This window comes from Puntigrus tetrazona, unplaced genomic scaffold (assembly GCF_018831695.1).
Source record: "Puntigrus tetrazona isolate hp1 unplaced genomic scaffold, ASM1883169v1 S000000528, whole genome shotgun sequence".
NCBI classification, from domain to species: domain Eukaryota; kingdom Metazoa; phylum Chordata; class Actinopteri; order Cypriniformes; family Cyprinidae; genus Puntigrus; species Puntigrus tetrazona.
The window spans coordinates 177,501-196,598 of NW_025048164.1; the positions used below are offsets into that span (position 1 = coordinate 177,501).

Sequence of the window (19,098 nt, forward strand, 5' to 3'; positions counted from 1 at the left end):
TTTTTTTGCTGAACGGGCAACTTTTTTAACTCGAAAAAATTCTCAAAAATTCTGCAGAAAAAAAACAGGGGGAAAAAAATTGAGAAGAAAAAGAGAATTGCGAGATTGCAAAAAAAAAAGTCAAAATCTAAAACCAAAAAAATGAAAACGACACTGAAATGTCAGAACTGCGATATTTAAGCTCAGAATGAAATATACAAATTGTGAAATATAAATTTCCGACATTTAATGCTGGATTTTCAGAGAAGAACAAAAATAAGTGCAAGACGTAAACGGAGGGAAAAATTCAGTATTACTCAAAATTGTGGGACAAAAAGTCAGAATATGGATATTTTTATTCTGTGGGAGAATAATGAGCCTGACAGACGTCGTTTGTTACCTTCAAGTCCTACAAGGCGTCTCAAAAGCGCGAGATGCTAAAGAAATGCAAGAAAAAGAGCCTAAAGCACAAAACTGATTTCACCTGGACAGCTTTAAAGGTGATTTTCTGCATTATATCTCGGCCAAGTGCTATCGCTGTCCCATACGTGAATGGAAAGCGCTAGAAAGCAGTTTTGACTGTTACCTTCAGGTCGTACGAGGAGTACGGTCTCCCCGGGCTGTTCTGCGGATGGACCAGCAGTCGGCTGGCGTCTCCGTGAGGCCCGCTGGGGCTGTAGAAGCAGGTGATGGGTCTCTGTCCGTGCGAGAACACGATGGGGAACTCCCGTCTCATCAGGAGAGGCGGCTCGGGGACGGGGATGGACGGCGGCGGCGGCGGCGGAGGCGGAGGAGGAGGAGGCGGAGCGCTCGAGCCGACCTCGTAGGTGGACTTCGCTCGGGGCAGGACCCCGTTGGGCTGCAGCGGCACGCTCCTCTTCGGCCCCATGTACGGCGTGCCGCTCTCGCTGTGGATGTTGCGCGGCTTCTCGGCCCAGGGAGGGTCGGGCTCGTCCAGGGCCTCGTACTGATAGGCGTCGGCCTCGCTGACCTCGCCGAGGCGCCCCAGCGACTGCGCCCTCTTGCGGGCCGAAGGGCTGCTCTTGCGCAGGGAGTTGGAGCTGGTGACGGACAGGCGGCTCATGTCTGACAGCATGGCGGAGATGTAGTCTCCGTGGCCGATCATGCTGCCGCGCACGATGGTCTGGGGACGGAGAGAGGCAGGCTGTGATTAATGCGGGACGAAAGCGGCGCCTATTTAAAGAGCGCGTGAATTCACCCGGGTGCGGATGAACTCCGAATCACGCTTTCCTGTTTCTGAGCCCATTTCTAACGCTCGAAATCAAGAGGAAAGCAACGTTTCTTGCGTTCATAAAATATTTTTATATTTTTAATAGCGTAAAATTGGCGATGTATAAATTTCAATATAATAAATAATGCATAAGGAAGTCGCTTTTCTTATATTAACAAATACATTTACTCATTATGCTTATAATAAAACATTGTTCTGTTTCTGAGTAAAAATATATGAGCACGTATGGGCTTTTTTGTCCAACAAAAACCATAAACATGTTTAATTATTATTCTAAATAATTAAACCCGTGCATTAAACTAATTTATTTCATGCAATCTGTAGTACAGCCATCGATGTTTTTAATTTCTATAGTAAATGTGCGATTCCATGCACATGCTGCTGTAAAACAGCATGCGTCCTTTGATATATTGCGCCGTATTATATAGTATATATATTTAGGCGTTTGAGGAAAGGCGGCATTCATCGGCTGTCAGGCGCTTCATTCGCCGTGGCTTTGACTGAAGTGATGAGCTCGAGGCAGAAAATAAAGAAGCAGAGACGAGAAGCGACAAGAGACCAAAGGTGCTGGTCTCGACCAGACACCCTAGCAACCACTCGGAGCACCTTAGCAACCGCATCCTCGTGTTGGTTCTCACGAAGCAGGGCCTATTCAAGCATGCGTTAGCGCACAGGAGAGATCTTCAGACGTTTGAGAAGCTCGGCTCTTTTGCTGGGAGATGCAGTTTTTCCGCCTGACTCTCGCTGCGCTGGCGGCCCGCATGCATCATTATTAATTGCCAGCGTGAGGTAATAAATCTCCCGGCCCTCCGAGGATTCGGCGCTCCGAATCAGTGTTCGCAGCGGGACCCTGACAGATAAGAAGCCGATGTGACGGAGGGGGAAAAAAACACGTGTTTCGGAGCGCCGTTCGAGCAGCGGCCCTCGGGGAGAGACGCCGGAAACTTCAGGGGACTGAGATTAAAACCCGAGCCAGGACGAAGCCGAAACTGGACTGAGAATAAACTATCATAACAAGTCAAGAATCAGCATGACAGACGCCGGAAGAAGCAACCACGTGGATTTCGGTTTATGGTGCCTTTTGAGCCATAAACACTAAGAGATGTGAACTACCTAAAATCGTAATAAAAATTTTACTGGAAAATAATGCAAGAAAATACTATTTCAGCCCTTAAGGTGCTATAATAGAAGAATACAGTTTACAAGAAAAGACCTAGCACTTTAATTTGAGGTTTTTTTCTATTTTTGTTATTCTCCAAAAAGTAAAAAAGCATCACATAAATAAAAATTTTACTGGAAAATAATGCACGAAAATACTATTTCAGCCCTTAAGGTATTATAATAAAATATAGCTTACAAGAAAAAACCTAGCACTTTAATTATAGGTTTTTTTTATTTTTGATATTCTACAAAAGGTAAAAAAGCATCACGTAAAAAGAAAAAATATAAAAATGGAAATAAATTTTGTTTTGTTTGTTTATAGTACATTTTGAGCCATAAACACTAAGAGATGTGAACTACCTGAAATCGATTTGTAAAAGTTGTAAATAAAAATTTTACTGAAAATAATGCAAGAAAATACTATTTCAGCCCTTAAGGTATTATAATAGAATATTTACAAGAAAAAACCTAGCACTTTAATTATAGGGTTTTTTTATTTTTGATATTCTACAAAAGGTAAAAAAGCATCACGTAAAAAGAAAAAAATATAAAAATGGAAATAAATTTTGTTTTGTTTGTTTATAGTACATTTTGAGCCATAAACACTGAGAGATGTGAACTACCTGAAATCGATTTGTAAAAGTTGTAAATAAACATTTTACTGGAAAATAATGCACGAAAATACTATTTCAGCCCTTAAGGTGTTATAATAGAAGAATACAGTTTACAAGAAAAAACCTAGCACTTTAATTAGAGGGTTTTTTCTATTTTTGTTATTCTACAAAAAGTAAAAAAGCATCACGTAAATAAACATTTTACTGGAAAATAATTTTTAAAAATATAATTTAATATTATTTACTTGAACATTTCTTTTATTTTTGCATATATTTTTGTGAATCGATAAAAAATGTAAAAATGAAAATAAATGAAAATAAAAAAGCAAGAAATTGTTCACTTTACAGGACGTTTGAGTCACAAATAATTAAGAAACTACTAGAAACTAGGGTGTGGAAATATATTTTTTTGTAAACAAAGAATATTGAAGTACATAAAATGATGGATAAAAAAATAGAAAAGTTTTAGTAGCTAAGCAAAGCAGTTTTTACTTATATACATATGTATCGGCATAATATATATTTATTTGAATAAACTGAAATCCAATATGCATGCATTATTTACTTAAAATTTACACAAAAATATGGACAATATTCTTGACAATAATAAAGTGATTCAGACCTTCTTTGGTTTGAGCTCCACCGGCGTGATCCGGGACGGGTCCACCATGGGTTTGGGTCTCCGGAGGTTTTCTATTAAACTCTGCCATTGCGTGGGAAGACCGACGAAGACCCCTCGCTTGGCATCGAACGACGTATGAACGCGATGCTCGAAGTTCTTCGGCGCTGAGATCTCCGGCCTCTTCTTCTTCTTTTTCCGAAACATCGTCAGATACTACAGCGGAGAGCTTTCAAAACACAGAAACATGGAAGCGTTTGCATTTAATTCATTACAAAAGCATTTCAGTGCATTGCTTCTTCCTTGTAATGCATAATATAATTACATGTTATAACCACTTTAATCAGTAATATGTATAAATGATGCATTATATATAGTATTTTAATGCATTGATAATAATATAATGCATATCTATTCCTATTTGCATAGAAAATACAATGCATTAAAACACAAGAGCAACATTTTTTATGTAAAAATGAATCTGTAAGTTTAGCTTTGGCTATAATTATTGCTAAAAAAAATATAATGCATCACAGTGTAGATTGTAAATACGTTATTATGAATTAATAACGAGTAAAATGCATGATATTTTAGAAGCCAAAGCTACGTTATTAGAGTCAATTAATTATAAAACCATTTACAAAAAGACATTTGTTACCTGAATATTTTTTGTAGCTGAAATAAAATTAAATATTATTGTTTTGCTTATTTTATCTAGTTTACAAAAATAAACACCTCTCTTTTTAATTTAGCTTAACTTGACGTACTAAAATGAACATTACCAAAATAGAAATAAAAAAAAAACAATAAAAAAAGTCAATAAAAATAATACTAAAAAGCACCAAAATATACAATAAAATGGATAAAATTAAAATGGTAACAGAAAACATCAAAACAAAAAACGAATTTAAACTATATAAAAATATAATAGTATCAAAACACTAAATTATACAAATAATAATAATAATAATAATAATTCAAGCTATTAATAAAAACTATAACTGCATCTCAGAGGACTGGTACTGCCGTAATATAAAAAAAGACCTGTAAAAAACGTGAAAAGTGAGTTATTTTCAATTAAAATGGTCATTTTATAAGCGTGTGAGTCCAAAGCTACCGGGTTAGAGCTGAAAAAATGAATGGTTACGGTGTTAAAACAGTGTTTAAACGTGTCTATTTTGGTCCTTTTGTTGCGGAGTTGCACTCTCAGTGTTGCATTGCCTCAAAGCAAAAGAAAAATCAAGTCATCTTTGTTCTTAAAATAGCAAAACCCAACACAGACGCATCTGATTCACTGTCAGCATTTCTAACACGCTCTCTGACATGCACATCTTCCTCCCGTACGTGATGAGAGCATCGCTGCCGGACGGATGTGAAATGAAGTATATCTGCTCAATTAGGGCTTACTCATTCTCCCTGCCCTTTAAATGACAGACGGGGAACGCCGAAGGCCTCTGGCTCCTGCCTTTGGGTTCAAAGTGCATTAACTTGATAAAAGACTGAGAAAGCAGCTGACCTCCCGTCACAGTGAAGGACTGCTAATAACCCTCAGAAAAACATCCTTTCATGTCATCGTCGGCTCGCTGCTGAGCGTCCTGAAAGACAAGGACGCTGACTGACCTTGTGGATTTTATAACGTTTTTTTCTAGTTTACATCAGGTAATGAATCTATCTTCAAATGACTTAAATGAGTCTGTAGAAATGCTGTACAACTCAGAAATTGGTATTAATTTTGACAATCATAATATATATATAATCATATATGCTTCATGTTTATATTTATTTATTTAATTATATTATTATATTAATTATTTTATCACTTTATAACTCAATTTAAAAAATAAGTACATCCTCCATATATTTATTTAAAACATTAAACACGTTTTTCTTTTCTTTTCAATTATTCAATAGCTCTACGTATCTTTTTCTCATTTTATTTCTCTAATAATGAGCAAATTTGCAAAAAAAAAACACATTTTTGCAGAGGATAATTTTTATTATAAATTTTATAATAAATATACATATAAATATATGTTTATATTTACTTAATTACATCATAATATACTTTTAAATTACATTGTATGATTTTATAACAAGTTATTTATTTATTAAAAATAAATATTAGATCATCCACGTATTTATTTAAAAGCAGATTTAAGCTAATTTTATTACGCAAAACTTTCCTGATTCAATAATTAATGTATTTTTTCCTTATTTTATTTCTCTAATACATTCATTTAAAAATTGCGACAAAAAATGTTTTACGGTGCATAATGTAGCCTTCAAATGATTCATATTATATTTTCATTGCTTAAATAAACTGTAATAAAATAAATGTGAATTATAATTTGAGTTTAATTCCAATTAGGACTCACGAGTCCTGAAAGTTACAAACTCTTATCCTATCTCAAAAGATTCCCCTCTTATGATATCTGTAGATATGTTATCTTCAAGCAGCAGAAGTCTTAATCTTTCTGAAGGGGAAGAGACTGGCGTGGTGTTTCTGGGCCTGGTTTACTTGCAAAAATAGATCCAACAGCAGTTGGGTTATTTAAGCTAACACAAGAAAAGCATGATGACATAATATGAGTTTTCTGATTTTGTCAGGAAAATCCCTGGCATTTTCACATTAGGACACAGTTTCATGTCATGTAAAGTCTTTATTTGCAGTTATGGCGCAGCTGACGTACTCATTGTTCATAAAGAGAGCTTTATATTTCAGCGTATTCATCGAACAATGACTGTACAAATAATTTGCAACCCACGCTTCGAAATGAATTCACAGAATGAATCGTGAACCTGCTCGATCTGAAGTTCAGATCTAAATCAAATGATTCAAAGTGCAGATTCAAATGATTCAGAGTTTGCATACTGATTCGCGAACCTGCTCGATCCGAAATTTAGATCTAAATCAAATGATTCACAATCTGCGCTTTAAAATTTAAAGTCATTTCGCAGAATGATTCACGAACCTGCTTCATCCAAAGTTCCCATCTAAATCAAATGATGTGCGATCTTCGCTATAAAGTCCTGATTCAATTTTCAGAACGAATCAGTTCGCGAACCTGCCAGATTGATTCACAAAAGTTACCCTACTAAGAGCTTTCTTAAGAAATGTAAATTCGATATTGAAGTGAACTGCAGTTTTTGTGATTCGTCTGAAGAAGACTGTTCAATAATTAAAAAAAAAAAAGATCCTGGCTTCAGACTTCGCGGACCTGCCAGATCCAAAGTTCAGAACTAAATCAAATGATTCTGCGTCCAGATTCAATTTGCAGAATGATTCGCGAACCCGCTCGACCTGTAGCTTGGCTATAAATAAACTGATTCACAATCTGTGCTTTAAAGTCTGTTCACAGAATGAATCGCAAACCTGCTCGATTCATAGTTCCAATCTAAGTTGAATTATTCGAAGCCCAGATTCAGTTTGCAGACTGATTCATGAACCTGCTCTATCCCCGATTCATTTGCAGACTGATTCCCGAACCTGCTCTATCCAAAGTTCAGATCTCAATCAAATGATTCACAATCTGCACTTTAAAATTTAAAGTCATTTCGCAGAATGATTCGCGAACCTGCTTCATCCAAAGTTCCCATCGATCTAAAATTCGAATTCAGTTCGCAGAGTGATTCGCAAACCTGCTCGGTGCAAAGTTACCATCTAAATCAAATGATTTGCGATTCTTGCTTCAAAGTCTTGATTCAAGTTTCAGTACGAATCAGTTTGCGAACCTGCCAGATCTAAGTCAAATGACTCGAAGCCCAGAATGATTCAAGAACCTGCTCGATCTCAAATTCCCATCTAAATCAAATGATTCGCGAGCGTTATCTGGTTTTTGCTTGTGAATCAAGCTTGAGTTTGAATCGGTCAGAGTAGTGCCAGCATAAATGACTCACTAAATGAATCAGTTTGTCCGTTCCATTCGCTTAGCTTTAAAGCCTCAATTATTTCTATAACGCTAAAGATATTTCAGATGCGTCTCCTTTTGATCTGACATTGACTATTCATTGCCTAATCAGTGACACGCTTTCCAGCGGCGTGCATTCATGAATAAGAGTCATACAGTCCATCACAAACCGGACTGAAGCGATCGTCCTTGAGGAGAAGCGCCTCTCTAGACAGCGAGACTATCTGTTTGTGTTTGCGCGAGGACTCGGGGTGAATATTGATCTGTGTGTGTTACTGAATCCGAGGACTTCATCTATCAGACGCATCCTTACAACAAAGAGGGCACTGAGAAAACAGAGCGCTTAACAGAGGAGATCTGGCGAAATCGAGGATCGTTTCCGAACCTCGTCCGATGGAAAGCATCTAAACGGCGCACGCTAGGCTTCGAAACTTTCCCGCACCCGACTGTAACGAGATTTAGCACGTGTTTATTGTAAACCGGATTTTGTTTCATCCGCTAATCTAAGGGAAAGCGTTTGTTGATCTGTCTTAATATCGTCCGGGACTTCATCCCGCGCGGATCATAATCCATTACAAACAGTGCGGCTAAAGCAGCGATATCGGCTTTCAAAAAGACTAATCCGTTTTCACTGTCACAGCGTTTCGATCCAGATTTGATAGGATGACGGTGTTTGAAACGGAGCTGACCTGGAGGTTACGGGTGTTGAGAACGAAATAATACGTCTGTAATACTCTTAACAGCACACGCTTCTTTAAAGGAAGAGTTCGGCCAACAATAACAATAAAAACGCTGAGAAAGAGGCAGGTTTGGAGGAAGGTGTCGCTGACTCGGCTATGGGTGCGAATGGGTGCCGTCGGAAGGAGAGTCTGATAAAAACGTCGGAATAATCCACATCCATCGGGGAACGTCCGGAGGAGACAGACGATCAAACTAATCCAGCGTTGAGATGTTTAAATACAAGTCTATATTAAAGTTTCCTCCGGTGAAATCAGGAGAGACATCTGCACAGTTTACAAGACAGAACAGCTCTATACTTTTTCACCAGAGGAAACGTTTTGTAGAGTAAAAACGTCTGGATTGGTTTCATCTTCCGTCACGTCCAGATGTTAACCGATGGACCGGAGTGCTGTGGATTATTGCGACGCTTTTATCAGACTGACGGCACCCATTCACCGCAGTGACTACGCATCTCTCCGAATCCGATCGAGAAACAAACTCTTACAAATTCTGGAGAGCCTGGAGGTGAGCGCGTTTTCTGAAAAAAAAGACAAAAGCAACACCACAACAAATTTTGGGGGGAACTTTTCCTTTTAAAAAAGGACTTCAAAGTCCTTTTTCAGGTTTTTATTCTTGCCTGGGAAGCATCGGAGTGCATGTCGTTCAGGACAGCGTAAAAACCCTCTGCTTGCCCCACAAGTCTCCATCTGAAGCCCATTTGTGTTGCCCTCAGGTAATATAATCCATTATCATTGAGATAACACTCATAGTCATGCTGATGTTCAGCTTTCTGTGATGACAGACTGATGCACCGAACTACGGGGACTTTTTGTGCTCCATATCAGATATATGAGGGTCGCAATCTTGTTATTTTTACACATTTCAACACATATCAGATATATATAAAATATCTCCCATAAAGCAGCATATTTTCGCTAAATGAAAAATGTATTTACATTAAAAAGAAATTCTAGCTGTTCATTATTACTGCGTAATAATTTAAGGATTGCACTTAGAGATAAAATATTTTACACACAAAATATCATATACAGAAGATAATTTGTGTGTGTGTGTATATATATATATATATACGTACAGAATATATTTATGTAAATATTGTAAATATAAACATACATACAGTATATATGTTTTAAAAATTCAATATTTAAAAATAGGATATTCATATATATTTATATATATGATCATATAAATTATCATAATTGTACATGTACATTGTACATTTTATTTTTTTAATATCAGAAATAACTGATTAAATTAAATATTATATATATATATATATATATATATATATATATATATATATATATATATATATATATATATATATATATGAGCAAAACTAAATGAACAACAATTATTTTCTATTATATTTTATTGTATAAAATATACTGGTAATTGTAATGCTAATTATTTAACATATAAAAAAAATTTATTTATTAATATATGATATACGCCAGATAATATGGAAATATGTAACATATAAAGTCATATAAAATAGCTTAGATATAAGCATAACCAGAAAAATGTAAAATTACAGGCAAACTGTAAATTGAATTGCAGAAGATGCTAATGAATAGTACAGTGTGTGTGTGTGTGTGTGTGTGTGTGTGTGTGTGTGTGTAGTGTGTGTGTGTGTGTGTGTGTGTGTGTGTGTGTGTGTGTGTGTGTGTGTGTGTGTGTGTGTGTGTGTGTGTGTGTGTGTGTGTGTGTGTGTGTGTGTGTGTGTGTGTGTGTGTGTGTGTGTGTGTGTGTGTGTGTGTGTGTGTGTGTGTGTGTGTGTGTGTGTGTGTGTGTGTGTGTGTGTGTGTGTGTGTGTGTGTGTGTGTGTGTGTGTGTGTGTGTGTGTGTGTGTGTGTGTGTGTGTGTGTGTGTGTGGGTGTGTGTGTGTGTGTGTGTGTGTGTGTGTGTGTGTGCGTGTATGTATGTGTGTGGGTGTGTGTGTGTGTGTGTGTGTGTGTGTGTGTGTGTGTGTATGTGTGTGTGTGTGTATGTGTGTGTGTGTGTGTGTGTGTGTGTGTGTGTGTGTGTGTGTGTGTGTGTGTGTGTGTGTGTGTGTGTGGGTATGTGTGGGTGTGTGTGTGTGTGTGTGTCTGTGTGAAAGGATACAAAGACAAGGAAGATTCTGTGCGTTTGCGCCGTTTCTCGTGGATTTGAGTGTTGTATTAATTTCGGTGAGCAGTGCTCAGTCCGGTCCTCCTAACAGAACACACACGTCTCTTCACCGAGCCGATTCCGGACGAGCGCTCAGCATTTCTGCAGTAATTGTGCGAGTTTTTTTTTTTCCCACCGCAGGGGTGAGACACACGAGCTAATCCTCTCTTTGTATTTGTCAACAGAGGAAAACCGTCACGTGCTGGCGATGCTGAACGTCTCGGCCTGCGCCGGTGCCTGCAGTGGGGTCCGTTCACCAGAGTCCTCTCCGGAGCGCGCAGCAAGGTCAACGCTCCGGCTGACATAACGTACGGCTTAAACGCAGTGAAAACCAAAGTGTCTGCCAAATGCATGAATGCAAATCCTCTTACGCGTGCTTTAAGATCGTAAATATCCTTTATGCTGATTTCTGTTCAATGCATGCATATCTGAAACATCATATAATTAAAACCGAAGTCATTGCGACCCAAAATATCGCCGAGTTGCATTGCGCATAACTTTTTTGGTTACATTAGTTGGACAAACATATGCTGCCGTGGTTTATTAATCGTATCACTTTTACTATCTCATTACAACAGACTGGAAGAGTAAGCGCTGTAATGCATTTATTAAAGCTTTGTGCAGCCACCATCTGTCTCTCATTGATGAATCTCGCCGTATCACTCGTGTCCAAACCACCCGAACAGGAGATCTGAATTAGCAGACGGTGAGATTTACGGCTTTATTTTTATCGCACCGCAGGCTTGCGAGTCATTTTTGCTTTCTATAACTGTCGCTCTCCGACTTCACTGCAGAACGAGCGCATCTCCAAATAACTATATCTACAAGAAATCCTCACAACGGGATTTTATTTCCATAGAAAGCCCATTAAATGCACGCAAACGGTCTACTTTTAAGGCCTTTGGAGACCAAAATGTCAAAATGTAGTTGAAATAATGTTGCATTGCAATTCAGTGTAACATGTAAAAACATATAAAAGAAGAAGAAATATATTGCATTTAATCGATTATTTGTTTAACGTGTCGTAAATAGGTTTTTGTTGCAAATACGCCCGAAAAGATGGTTATTTACTTATCGCTAAAGTATTTCTGGCTCAGAAAAATAAAAACTAAATTGCACTACATTATTCAGTAATAATCTTTAGCAGTATTTTAAGCACTTATTGTTATTGTTTTTCCACTTTAGCCCATATATATATATATACATAGATAGTACATAGGGAGTGTATTCTCTAAAAACATGCTTTTTCATCTCAATTAAACTGCAGTTAAAAAATAACCCAAAATTAAAATTATGACTTTAAAAAAAAAACTGCTAATGCAAAAAAAAAAGCGTGATAGCATAATAAAATCCAAAAATATTTTTGATGTTAAAAAAAATTAAAAAACATTTTGAAAATCTTTTGAAATCAGTATGAAGAAAAGAATATCATGCAAAGTATTTACATTAATATATATATATATATATATATATATATATATATATATATATATATATATATATATACATATATATATATATATATATATATATATATATATATATATATATATATATATATATATATATATATCTGATAAGTGATCATAAATGTAAATGAAACGTTCCTTCTAAAAAAAGGTAACTTCCTTTTTAATATCAGTTTAATACCTTTATAATAACTTTTTATCATTTAAACCAACTGTGCAACCTAAACACTGTCATCTAAAAAAGTATTTTATTTTATTAAAAGAAATCCATTTTTTGTGCTGAACACCAGAAGTCGCATGCGGAGCCGAGAAGTGTTTCATCTGGAGCTGGAGAGGGATTTGTGGGCGAGGAGTGTTTGACAGCACAAATCCCAGCGACACGGATACGGCTTTCCAACGAGACAACTGAAGAGAGAGAGTGTGTGGGTTTAACCTGCTCCGCTCTCGCCGACCAATACAGATACTCTTCTGAAGAAACGCGCCAGAGCATCGCTTTCACGACTACATGCATTTTTGCATTTGTTTGCACGCTAGCATCTCACGAAAGATCACGAATGACGTTATCCGTGTAATCTGGATGGCTCATTTCCAACAACGCAATTTCTACTGCTTGTAACGCTCTGTACCACAATGCATTGCGCTCGACTCGAGAACTAAACGCGCAGCTCGTTAATGAATTAAGCGCTCCACGCCGTGAGGTCACTGCGTGCAAAGTGACCCGCGTTTGGTTTTAATGAGCGAAAATGTGCAAAATGTTATTGTGACGTACACTCAAATCCTCATATCTCTAGAAATGAACCAGATAGGGTTATTATGAAGACACCAAAGAAGAACTAAGCTTAGAAGACGTTTTGAGACTTCCTGAGTTACAGCCAAGCAACGCAAAAAGTGCTTTTCTCCTCTTTTTAAACGATCGCCACTGGCGTCTGCACGATGCAATAAAGATTTTAGTAACATTATCTGTGTATATAATGATGCTGCCATCCGTAACGTTTAATATTTTGGCTTTGATTTAATTGCTAAACAACAACAACAACAAAAAAATGAAAAAGAAGTGACCCACACGCTATTAGACGGCAGATAGGGCTATGCTGTGTTTTTGTGCGCGAGAGTAGAACGCGTTCCTGGGCTAAATGGGCAAAAATAAGACATAAAATAAGACGTGTCATTTTTACAGTAAAATGCCGTAATCGTTTACAGTCGTTTACAGTCAAAAACCCCCAGAACTCCTCGCGTGACGCATTTGAAAGTATTTCGCTTAAATAATAATGCTTTTGCTATCAGTTACGTACACACGGCCTTTATGTTAAGTGTAAGTACCGTTTTGCGTTCGTACGAATGACCTTATATATATATATGCTTTGTATTAGTACTGAAGAGCGCTGGTCACTCATCTACAATCCCTGAGACTCGAACCCACGAGCCGCTCGCGACCAGCTTCCAGTCTTCGCGTGGCGGCTCTTAAAGGTACAGAACCGATTTTAATAGCAGTGCGTGTCGTTGTATTTAAGTTCGCTGCCATTTAGTTCGTTTTTTGGACCGTGTGTGATTTTTATTAGTGTATCGAAGGCTAGCAGCCCTCTTTGTTGTATTTTGACCATCTTCGGCCCTCGGTGGGACTCTCTTGGTCTTTCTAGCGCCTCGTTCTCGGGGGGGATGCTTGGACTCGGTCCCGAGCTGAATTGCGCTTCAGATCGTTTGTCTCCGTAACGGCGGTGAAGACGAGCGTGAAGCAGGGCTTCAGATGAGATGACCGGACCTAAACGGCCGAGGCGCGTGTCGTCTGTCCTCATTCACATCTCCAGCTGACTCCAACTCTGCTTTAACATCTCTAGAGCTCAGAAAAGAGCTTCTCGGTGACTATATATAATAGTTTAAACGTGGGTTTTAAGTCGATTGCAACAAACCTGGTGTGTCAAAGCGCTCAGAGTTTAAATATTAAATGTTAAGCTCTTAAATATCAGATGAACTTTCCTAGTTGCAGAGAAAACTACAAATATGTCAGCTGTTTTCATACACAGGCAACATGTCTTATGTTTGCACTGAGATACAGTAAACTTATTTGACCGTATTTACGCTATAGATGGCAAGGCGGCGTTTGTCATTTTAGTTTAGCTCAGCTAAATAAACGATTAAATAAAACTATGTAAAAAAAAAAAAAATAATAGAAAAATTGCAAAGCAATTATTTTGCTAAAACAAAAAAGTAAAAAGAGTGGGGAAAACAATTTATATTAATGCAAAAATATTAAAAAATATTAATAAAAACTATAATATATATATTCAAGGCAGCGTTTGTCATTTTAGTTTAGCTCAGCTAAATAAACGATTAAATAAAACTATGTATGCTATGTAAAAAAAAACTAGAATAATTACAAAGCATTTATTTTGCTAAAAAAAAAAAAGTACAAAAAAATGTATATTAATGCAAAAATATTAATAAAAACTTAATAGTGTAGAATATATTACATTAACAACTTAAAATAAAAACTAATTTGGAGCAGCTTAATTTTTAAAATAACTTATAAACGGTTTATTTCAGCTAGACCGCAAGGCAACATTTCTTATTTTTGCACTTATTTTAAACTTATTTGACCGTATTTACGCTATAGATGGCAAGGCGGCGTTTGTCATTTTAGTTTAGCTCAGCTAAATAAATGATTAAATAAAACTATGTAAAAAAAAAAAAAGAAAAATTACAAAGCAATTATTTTACTAAAACAAAAAAGTAAAAAGTGGGGAAAACAATTTTATATGAATGCAAAAATATTAAAATATTAAAGATATTAATAAAAACTATAATATATATTCAAGGCAGCGTTTGTCATTTTAGTTTAGCTCAGCTAAATAAACGATTAAATAAAACTATGTATAAAAAAATAGAAAAATTACAAAGCAATTATTTTACTAAAACAAAAAGTAAAAAAAGTGGGGAAAAAATGTATATTAATGCAAAAATATGAATATATTACTATAATAGTGTAGAATATATTACGTTAACAATTTTGTCATTTTAGTTTAGCTCAACTAAATAAACGATTAAATAAAACTATGTATGCTATGTAAAAAAAACTAGAATAATTACAAAGCAATTATTTTGCCAAAACAAAAAAGTACGAAAAAAAGTATATTAATGCAAAAACATTAATAAAAACGTACTACATTAACAACTTAAAATAAAAACAAATTTGGAGCAGCTTCATTTTTAATGACTTCATACTGAATTCTGTGATTTCTGATTGTTGAATTTAATATGTTGGTAAAATGGCAGAATATAAGTGAAAAATCTCCATTTGACCTCAAATATCTGGGCATTTATTAAAGAGACCTAACAGTATGACAGCGATCTGAATCCTGACCCGGTTGTGACGTGCAACAACACGAAAACTGGCCTAAAGTTAAACTCGAAGCGAATCACTAAAACACGCCGCAACGACGGTCTGGATCGGAGGTTCCCCCGCCTCACCGCCGCTCGTCTTAAACGCTGAGAACACTCTCGTCTCGGCGAGGAACATCTGAAAGCACTGCAGCAGGCATCGGGACGTTCCCCGGCGTTTGTGAAGCTCGCTGTCTAATAAAATCAGTTCACATGACCGCTCGAGCCGGAGCGGGAACAAACGCGGCCTGACAGCGGCGAGCGGCCCACGAGGAACTAGACTAGATCACAGCTGCTCTTTATATGAGCCCCGGAAAATAAAGGTTCTCCGTTTGCTGAGGCTCCACCAAAGCTTCTCATTCCACAAACACGTTGTTGAACGTTCTTCACGGGATTGAGCCTTTTAAAACAAATGCTGCAAATGAGGGCTTTCACGGTATTATTGGTTCCCCCGAAAAGGGACACTTTAGAACCTTTTACGATACGAAGAACCTTTTGACGCAACGGAAAGGTCCAGCTGATGGAACCACGGATCTCCATAAAGAGAAGAAGAGGCGGTTCATTGGAATGGTTCTTCTGCACTTTTGATTATGAAGGTTCTCCATTGGCACCGATGGTTCCTTGAGAACCAAGAACATCAGACAAGAGGTTCTTTAAAGTGGAAAATCGTTCTTTAGATGATCAAAAATGTACACTTGTACCCTTCAAAATGAAGTTTTTAAAAGTTGATGCCACAGGAGAAGCGTTTCTGGTTTCCTAAAGAACCTTTCAGTGATCAGCTGCTTTTAAATAATATATATATATATATATATATATATATATATATATATATATATATATATATACAGTATATATATATACAGTATATATATACAAATAAAGAACATTTTATGCACAGGAAGGGTTGCATTGATTTTAAAAGTTCCTCAAGCATGGACGCCAAGGAAAAGCCTTTAATTGTTTATTATTACTATTATTTAAAGATTAAAGCGGTCCTTTTATCAACTGTTCAGCGAAAGGTTCTTTACAGAACCGAAAAGGTCCCCTTCATTTTCAAGCATGCCTGACTCCTCGCTTCGCTCCATTCGGGCTTCCTCAGATAGCCCTTTGGAGAACATCTAGACGTTCTCCAGAAGGTGCCTCGAACGTCCTGCAGCACGCCGAAGGAACTTTAACGCATCGGCTCCATCGCGGGATCCATTTTGTAAGTTCCTGCCATTTTTTGAAAGGTCGACTTTGAGCGCGCGGATCTGAGGAGCCTTTAAACGACGCCCCGGGTGTATTCTCATCCTTGCTCTCTGGGGTTGCGCGAGGCTAAAAGCGCTTCCTCCTCGGCGCGGTCGTCGTCTGGGCTTTGCGCTGCTGCGCGCTATCTCGCGACACAAAGCGGCGCGCGCGGTATCACCGCCGATGCCGAAATACGCCGTTGTTCTTACCTTGCCGTTGTGTGATGGGGGATCTAAGAGCCTCTGAGAAGGCTTTGTGGCGCTGTATCAGCCTCCTATCAGCCTCCCACTGCAGAGAGAGTCCGATGCATTTCTACCATCTCAGAGAGATGATGCTCCAAAGCGCGCATCTGATCTCCCAGCATCCCTTGCTACCGGTGCCGCGATGATGCCATGGAGAAAACAAGGTACAATCCACATCTAGAGGAAATGAGAGCAGCCTGCCTCCTTCTCTCCCTCTCTCCCTCTCTCTCTCTCTCTCTCTGCCTGCGTGCGTGCGTGCGTGCGTGTGTGTGTGTGGCAGCGTTGCCTAGGAGACGGTTCACGCCCCCTCTGTCGCCGTGGTGAAGCGTTTCCACGTGAGCGCGTGATTCGAGACGGCAGGTAGAGAGGAGGTGTCGCGCGCCGATCAAGCGGTCAGCTCGTGCATAATTCACGAGACGACGAGGGTCAGCACGGGCCAGAAGCTGAATCATCAAATATTTAGTCGGTAAACACAGCATCCGGTAGAAACAGCACAACACCAGAAGTCGCCGGTTTAATCCTCAACATCACGCGTGCTCGGTGGAATTAGGAGGGATGCCTTGAAGCCTGCTCTGTTTTTGTTTTTGCTTTTACTTAAATAAATCATTAAAAAAAAAAAAAAGCTAATAAATTAACGTTATATCGACTTGTCGGAATCCGCTCTTGAATAATTAATGAGATTATAATAAGGGCTATGAGTCGAAGACTAAATATTTACTTCCATGAACAGCAGCGTGGTGTTTTATTGGTCGGATCGTGTACAGCCCGCTCTGTTTTTACGTTTACTTTGATTTTCTTCATATTTGCACGTTTAAAGTCTGCCCTCGACGGCAAATCAGCTTTCGGCTCATGAATAATTAATGAGATTCTAATGAGGGTCAGCACACGCCGGTGACGCCACGACCTGATATTTACGTCAGCAAACATGACTTCCGTTTGAGATATCAGGTCTAATTCAATAATCGTAATTTAAAATAAACAGTAAGTTAAATGTGATTAAAGGTACAGATTGTTTTTTAATTACATTTTTTATTTGTGTTGTGCTCTGGAGTAGCCTGTGTTTAATATTTTTGTATTTTTATATGAAATTTATTTGGATTTGTTGTATATTAATTGATATTGTATTAATAAAAATTAATTATTTATATATATATATATATATATATATATATATATATATATATATATATATATATATATATATATATATATATTTATATATATATATATATATATATATATATATATATTTTTTTTTAAATATTTTTATGATTTGTTGTTTTGATATTGTATTATTAAATATTAATTATATATATATATATATATATTTATTATATATACATATATTTTATTTATATATATATTATTTAAAAAATATACTTTATATATTTTGTATTTTTATGATTTGTTATATAGTAATTGATATTGTATTATTAAAAATAATTTTATATATATATATATATGTGTGTGTTTTATTTATATATTATTTTTAAAATATATATATATATATATATATATATATATATATATATTTTTTTTTTTTTTCTTTCAATACTTCTGTACTTTTAACTCCCTACAAAATTAATTTCAAATAAAAAAAACAAAAACAAATAAAGAGTTTGTCTGGTTCATGGCGGAGTCAGATCAAGCCCCTGACAATACACCCACCGATGACAATCAATAGCTTTAAAGTGTTCATTTACAACCACCACACATTTGAATTTAAGAGACGTTTGCATCTCAATTGGTAATAAAGTGCAAAGCAGATGCCGCCGGAGCTCATTATGAGCGGCTCTCGTCTGCAAGCACGCGAGGAAACGTCAATACATCAGATCAAATCTAAAACTGCTGCAACAATCCCTTATGAACACATTGATCGGGTCTGTAGGATTCGCTCGGATGCTTTTGTCCTTTCAGAGCTTTTGTTAGGCGGGACAATTTAAGTCCATTCGGACACAATGACACCCGCTGGGCTTTTGTGTTCTGTCTTTAGCGTATTAATAGAGCTGATGATCCTCGTTCACCGAAAATATCAGCCTGACCTCACAATGCATGCATTTATTCGCAAATCAAGCGCTCTGCCGTTCTGACAATATCGTGATCGTTGTTTTTTTTAATTATTACAGCAATGCAGATGTTGTATAGTAATGTTAAGTGAATTAGTAAAGAAGGCCAGGGACTTAATTACAGGTTTATTAAACTAAAACAGCATTCTTGCTCTTACAGATGCATCTACAATCTCAGACATAAAGGTACAAAAGCTGTCACAGGAACAATCTTTTTAAAAAAGGTATACTTTTGTACCTGTTAGGTTCGAATATGTACGCTTTAAGTACTGATATGTAGCTTTTCGGTCCCAA

The 19,098-nt window shown here is 37.0% G+C and overlaps 1 protein-coding gene across 1 annotated transcript in view; it reads right to left on the minus strand.

Moving 5' to 3' along the window:
* Nucleotides 1-17,060, minus strand: part of LOC122334439 (serine/threonine-protein kinase PAK 6) — a 26,350-nt gene extending 9,290 nt beyond the window's left edge. Inside the window, exons 1-3 of the mRNA XM_043232351.1 lie at nt 16,706-17,060; nt 3,629-3,854; nt 566-1,123 (exon numbers count right to left, since the gene is read on the minus strand). Of these exons, the coding sequence (XP_043088286.1) occupies nt 566-1,123; nt 3,629-3,832 (762 nt within the window). The 5' untranslated portion in view covers nt 3,833-3,854; nt 16,706-17,060. The remainder of the gene's footprint in view (nt 1-565; nt 1,124-3,628; nt 3,855-16,705) is intronic.
* Between the last annotated feature and the right edge of the window lie 2,038 nt (nt 17,061-19,098).